Below are 6,188 nucleotides of genomic sequence, written 5' to 3'. Positions count from 1 at the left end.
TCAATTGCAACAGCGAGTGCGCGTCCCCCCCGGGTGTCGGACAACTGCAACTCCGCGTCTCAGTAATAGGCGGGAGCCACAGCAATTCGGAGTTGCGCTGCTCGCTACCTGATCGCCAAGCTGGGGACACTGGACGTGCTCAGAAGACGCGGGCGCTGACGAGGCGGCCTCGCCGCTGCTCCGCCGGGATCCTGGACCAGACTCGCCGCCTCTCAGCGAGCGCGCCACTCGGCGGTCGCCGCTGACCCGCCCGCGGCCGCCCCGCGGGGACATTCATTCGTGCCGCTTGCCTCTCTCCGGGCCGAGCGTAAGGGCTGTATTGTAGGGGTTTTGTCCCCCCTGGTTTTTTTTTTTTTTTTTCTCTCGCCCTTTTTTGTTGTTGCTCGTGCCTGTCCTATGTTCGGGAAACCAGACAAAATGGACGTTCGGTGCCACTCGGACACAGAGGCCGCCCGGGTCTCCAAGAACGCGCACAAGGAGAGTCGGGAGAGCAAGGGCGCGGAGGGGAACCTCCCCGCCGCCTTCCTCAAGGAGCCGCAAGGCGCCTTCTCTGCGTCGGGCGCCCAGGAAGATTGTAACAAAAGTAAAGCCAATTCAGCAGCCGACCCGGATTACTGCCGCCGGATCCTGGTCCGAGGTAGGAACGGAGCAGGGCTGCTGCGGGGGGCGTTCTTTAGGGGCGACTCTGGGACCGGAGAGGCGCGCCGCCACCTACCCCGGCCGGCGAGGTGGGTCTGCCGCTCGGGACTTAGGTGAAAGTTGCTGGCCCTCCCGGGGCCGGGGTCCCGCCCGCCACTAGGGACTCCCACCTGGGACGCACGCCCTCCAGGAGCCTCCATTCCTCCAAGCCTCGAGGGGCCCCGCCGGCTGGGCTGCTGGGGAGAGCCGAGGGACTGGGCGGGCGGGCCCAGGCTCCAGGCTGCGGCCTCCGACCCGGGAAGGCGGCAGGAAACTCTGGAGGACGTGTTTGCGTCCGGCGGATCCGAGGAACTGCGGGGAGCCTGCTTGGGGGCTCCCGCGCCCTGCAAGTCGAGCGCACCCAAGGGGACGCGGGCGCTGGAGAAGAGCTGCGGACCGCCGGCAACCGCTCGGCCAGTTGGCGCTTTGGGCCAAGGGGGCCCGGCGCCGTGCTCCAGGCTGGCCGCCGCCGCCGCTGGGAGAAGCGGCCAGGCGGGCTTGCCGGGCCGCGGATGCCGTTTTAGTGCTGGGCTCGACCCCGCTCTGCTGCGCGGGGTGCTCTCCGCTCCGGCGGTGGCGGTGGGGAGGACCGGCTCCGGCTCCAGCCGGGCGCCGCCCCCGCCAACCGATCGCCAGGCCCTGCAGGCTCCCACTCGGTCCCTCCTCCTTCCGCCGCCCGGCTTCGGGAGGGAAGGGGACCCCGGGATGGGGGTGGGGACCGCTGGAGTACGGTCTGGTCAGCCTGCTCTAGAGCTGGGGCTGGCAGGACCTGGGCTGGTCAGTGCTGGGACCCTCAAACTGCAGAGGATCCTGTCCATGCAGCCGAGGCTCCCAGGCTGAAACGAACGTCAGCCCACTTGATTTTTTTTTTTTTCTCTCCCCTGTCCAAAGGGCTCTCTCAAAGGCCAACACCGATTCCCCCTCCCATCAGCTATGTGGAGTCAGTCCCCTCACCTCCCAAACACACGTAGGGTCCTTGCTTCCCGGCTGTGGCTGCACCCCCACTACCTCCACCACCCCCACCATCCGCCTCCGGACTGAGGCTCAGAAGCCAGCTCCGGCTTGGGGAGGTGGAGGAAAGCAGGAGGGTGGGTTCTGATGCTTGACATCTCCCCTTCCCCAGATGCCAAGGGGTCCATCCGAGAGATCATCCTCCCCAAAGGCCTGGACCTGGATCGGCCCAAGAGGACACGCACGTCCTTCACTGCCGAGCAGCTCTACCGCCTGGAGATGGAGTTCCAGCGCTGCCAGTACGTGGTTGGCCGAGAGAGAACGGAGCTCGCCCGGCAGCTCAACCTCTCCGAGACGCAGGTACTCAGAGACCAGGCCGCACACAGCTCTTTGCATCAGCCTCCCTCCCCTTCAGCCCCATCCAGCTCTAGCAGCTCTTCCTGACCACCTAGCTTGACTCTGGACGGAGCCTCCCACGGGAGGCAGAGGAATTGGGGAGGATGGAAAAGAAGGGGTGAACGCTTTCTTCCTTCTCTAAGCCATCCCTTTCCCCCTACACCCCACATCTTCCAGGGCACATGTTCTGTCCACCTTGGCTTAGCTCAGGAGGCCCCCAAATCCGGTCCTTTTGGTTTCTTTTTAGACCCTAGTCTTGAGAATTCCCTGCTTGCCTCTCCTTGAGGAGGAACCTATATTTGCCCCTGTTTTGGCCACCCCATTTTGGCCAGATTTCCTGTCACCACCCTCTCTGTAGATGGAAACCTCCCCTAGCACCCAGGCTCATTCAGTAAGAATGGGGTTAGGACCAAAGACCCCTGTTTCAGAGCTGTGGGTGACAACCAAGGATTAAAAAGGTGTACATTCCGGAGATCTGCTTTTGCCTACCAGGCTGCCCTGATCCTTAATGCTTTTGCTGGCCTTGAACTGGACTCAGCCCCATTCCCAGCCCCAAGCATCCACTCTGGGCACCTTCAGTACCAGTGATGTGTGAGGTATGAGATAGGAAACAGATCTGGGCCCTTGGGAGCCAGCACTGACAATTGTGCTTTAGGTCTTCTCCTTTATTCGAAATCCATATTTTACTGGGACTGGTCATGCGGACTCTGGGCCCAAGAGGTGTTTGGGGCCCAAGAGCTTTGCCTTGTGGAGGTCATTTAGGACCTGCCCAGGGCATGGCTTCAGCTTGGCCTAGGTAAGGCATATTTACTTCTGAGGACCAGTCCCTTTTACCATGTCCAGCTCTGAAACAGATGGGGAGCATTTTAGATATGGAATCTGGGGAGAGCTGAGACCCAAGGACAGAGCATACTGGATATCCATTTTGAGTTTGAGTTGGAATGTAGCTTCACCCCTACTCTTTCTGCTACCATCCTCTTAGTTTACAAAATCTGGACAGAATAACCTTTCCCTAAAGCTGCCAAATGCCATTCTGGGCCACCAGTTAGGCCTGAAGAGGGACAGAGTGAGAAGAGGAAGTAAGAGTGGAGATTGATGGAGAGTACTTAGTTTACCCCAGCCTCCTGACTTCCTCCCATCACTCCAAAGTCCATGATGGAGAGCAGCAGAGTTATGTTATAAATTAAGGACATCATTCAGACCCTCCAGTCCAGCGGCTGGTAAGGAGGTGGAGAAAGGTTGGCTTATAAAATGCATCCTGCACAGATTCTATGTGTAGACATCTTCCCTGCTTGCTGTTAGTTGATAGTCCATCTGACCCTAACAAGCAAGAACTAGCTTCTTGTAGCCTTCAGCAGAATTAGTGCTGCTGGGGCTAAATTCGAGCCGCTTATGGCCAGGGGCTTGGGTCCTGAAAGACAGGGCAATACTCCTTCCCATTCACGCTCACTTCCTACTTCCCTTTAGGCCTTACACCTTCTCATGGAAAAACGGGCTTTTACGAAGCGCTGATCCACAGTCCCCCTGCGAGTAGTGCGGTGGCCCAGTGAAGTAACTTCTGATCTTCCCATTTAGGGTCATGGACATTTTTATTTCTTTGTTTGTAACCGGGGTCGGCCTAGGCCTGCTTCTATGACCCACCCGGAAGCGCAGCCTATGGGAGCTGTGTCCCCCTCTTGGCGGCCCTTGTCCCCCCAGCAACCCCACTCCCGCCGCCCTTGCCCCGCTGCTCCAAGGCCCGACTTCTCTGGCTCCAGTTTGAGCTTGGGATCGGGGCTTTGGCTGGAGTTGGGGGAAGCCCCCCCGGAGCCCTTGCGCCCCGGGAGCCCGCTCGCCTTGACGCTCGTCTCCCTCTCTCCCACCCTCCCCGCGGCCGGCGCGCAGGTGAAGGTCTGGTTCCAGAACCGGCGCACGAAGCAAAAGAAGGACCAGGGCAAGGACTCGGAGCTGCGCTCGGTGGTGTCAGAGACCGCGGCCACGTGCAGCGTGCTGCGGCTGCTGGAGCAGGGCCGTCTGCTGTCGCCGCCAGGCCTGCCGGCGCTGCTGCCGCCCTGCGCCACGGGAGCGCTCGGCTCCGCGCTCCGCGGGCCCAGTCTGCCGGCCCTGGGCGCGGGCGCCGCCGCGGGCTCGGCCGCCGCCGCCGCCGCAGCCGCCGCCCCGGGTCCCGCCGGCGCCGCATCCCCGCACCCGCCAGCCGTGGGCGGCGCTCCCGGCCCGGGGCCCACCGGGCCCGGGGGACTGCACGCGGGCGCACCGGCCGCCGGCCACGGCCTCTTCAGCCTGCCCGTGCCCTCGCTGCTCGGCTCCGTGGCCAGCCGCCTTTCCTCCGCCCCGTTGACAATGGCCGGTTCGCTAGCCGGGAATTTACAAGAACTCTCCGCCCGATACCTGAGCTCCTCGGCCTTCGAGCCTTACTCCCGGACCAACAATAAAGAAGGGGCCGAGAAAAAAGCGCTGGACTGATTTGAAGTGTTTCCCTGTATTTATATTTATAGTATCTATTGTGGTGATATTTATGGACTCACGCGCATTAGGCGCCGGGGCTCCTGAGCTGGGCACCCGGCTCCCAAGAGGCCTCTGGCAGCTCTCCTCCCCACCAGTTTCTGCTACTATTTGGGCTACCCCACCCCCCTCCTCTGTGTCCTCCCACACCCACCCTCCGGCGCCAACCTCCTTCTGAATCCAGGAGAATCCAAAGAATTGGGGGGGGGGAAACCAACCTGATGCCCCAACCAGTGCCTGGCCCTGGAGGGAAAGACTGGTTCTAAGTCCAAAGCACAGGACATCTGCTTTAGATCGAGCCGCTGCTGCCGTTCATTATGCTTATGAATATTTGAAAAAGGGAAGCTGCAAGCAGACCCCAGCTGAAAAGGCTGACAGGTTTCGTTAGACCAAAAAGGAGGAGGCTCCTTCCTCTCGCCGGAGAAACCAGGGCTTTTGGAAGCTGCTGGGCCCCACTTTGCGGACATCTCGGGAGAGCCGGCGCACACGCAGCTTCCTGGCTGGACAAATCGTGCCGAATCTTCTCCCCTTTAGAAAAACTCCCATCACCACCAACCCCGATCCCAGGAGATAATAAACCAAACATTGTGATAGGCGACGGTGGTAATACGTTTGATCTAATCAGCAATAAAAGGAGAGTAATTACCATACAGAACCGAGTGGAGTGGAAGCAGTTTTTTTAAAAACTCATAGCGATGGAGTTAGGAAGCCGTAAGAAAATTCGGGATAGAAAGTGCATCCAGGGCATTGCAAAATTAAAGATCCGGGTGTTACGACTTTAAACAGGAATTGAAAAGGGAAAAAAGCAAAAGAAATGCCTATGCCGCGAATGATGGAAAATTCAGGATCTTCTCCGAAGCTGCTGTGGAAGACAACCGACGGCATCACGCTCCTCTGGGAGAGAGTAATGCAGCTCCCGGCCGCTCCGCCCCACCGTCTCCCGGATCCGTGGCTCCGGGCAGCATTGCTAGGCTTGGAAACAAATCAGTGCCCATCCCTCTCCCCCACCCACCGGATTCACACAACCCTCCAACACGCTGGAAACGTCCGGATGGCGGCCGCGAACAACAGGGCGACCCGGCCTCCTCTGTCGGTAGTCTCCGCATCCGGATCAGTTCCCTGCGTGGTTAGGAAAAGCATCCTTTCCCACCTCCTTCCCTATAAAACAACAACAACAAAAACAGAATTTCCACGGTTCCAAGTGAGAAACCCGGACCTCCACTCGGTAGCGGCCTCACCCCTTCCCCTGCGACAACGCCCGTCCCCACGGCCACGGCCGCGCGTATTTTGACCAAAACCATAGACCCAGACCGCGGGTGCTGCAGCATCTAAGAATGTATTCCTCCATCCGAAGTGAGCCGCAGAGCATTTAAAAATAGTAATTTTATTGTAAATTATTTACGTCGGAAGCTTTCCCCCCTTTTCCTTTTTTCTTTCTTTTTCTCTTTTTCTTTCTCTTTTTTTTTTCTTTTTTTAGGCAAATAGTGAAGAAAATAATGAACGATTCACACGCGGGTAGGTGTTACTGAATCCTGACTACTAACTGTTCTGAATGTTTTGGATATTTGAATGTTTTGTATTTATGTGGTGAGAGTGAAATATATATATCTATGATGATAAATGAGGTGTATTTTTGTCTTGTATTTGAAGGATTAAAAAAA

General features: G+C 58.5%; 1 protein-coding gene across 1 annotated transcript; it reads left to right on the top strand.

Annotated features, from left to right (window-relative positions):
- The first annotated feature begins 396 nt into the window (after nt 1–396).
- VAX1 (ventral anterior homeobox 1) lies at nt 397–4,488 on the top strand. Its single transcript, XM_061163175.1, has 3 exons — nt 397–637; nt 1,802–1,989; nt 3,910–4,488. Exons 1-3 carry the CDS (start codon nt 397–399, stop codon nt 4,486–4,488), a joined length of 1,008 nt encoding a protein of 335 aa, XP_061019158.1.
- The last annotated feature ends 1,700 nt before the right edge of the window (nt 4,489–6,188 follow it).

The sequence above is a fragment of the Dama dama genome, chromosome 15 (assembly GCF_033118175.1).
Source record: "Dama dama isolate Ldn47 chromosome 15, ASM3311817v1, whole genome shotgun sequence".
NCBI classification, from domain to species: domain Eukaryota; kingdom Metazoa; phylum Chordata; class Mammalia; order Artiodactyla; family Cervidae; genus Dama; species Dama dama.
This window is presented reverse-complemented; position numbering and strand designations above follow the sequence as displayed.

Bases quoted from the DNA above. Each gene is read 5' to 3' on its own strand.
- VAX1 (XM_061163175.1), top strand. From the start codon at position 397: ATGTTCGGGAAACCAGACAAAATGGACGTTCGGTGCCACTCGGACACA. The intron at 638-1,801 runs GTAGGAACGGAG...CCCCTTCCCCAG, and splicing joins CCGCCGGATCCTGGTCCGAG to ATGCCAAGGGGTCCATCCGA. The intron at 1,990-3,909 runs GTACTCAGAGAC...GCCGGCGCGCAG, and splicing joins TCAACCTCTCCGAGACGCAG to GTGAAGGTCTGGTTCCAGAA.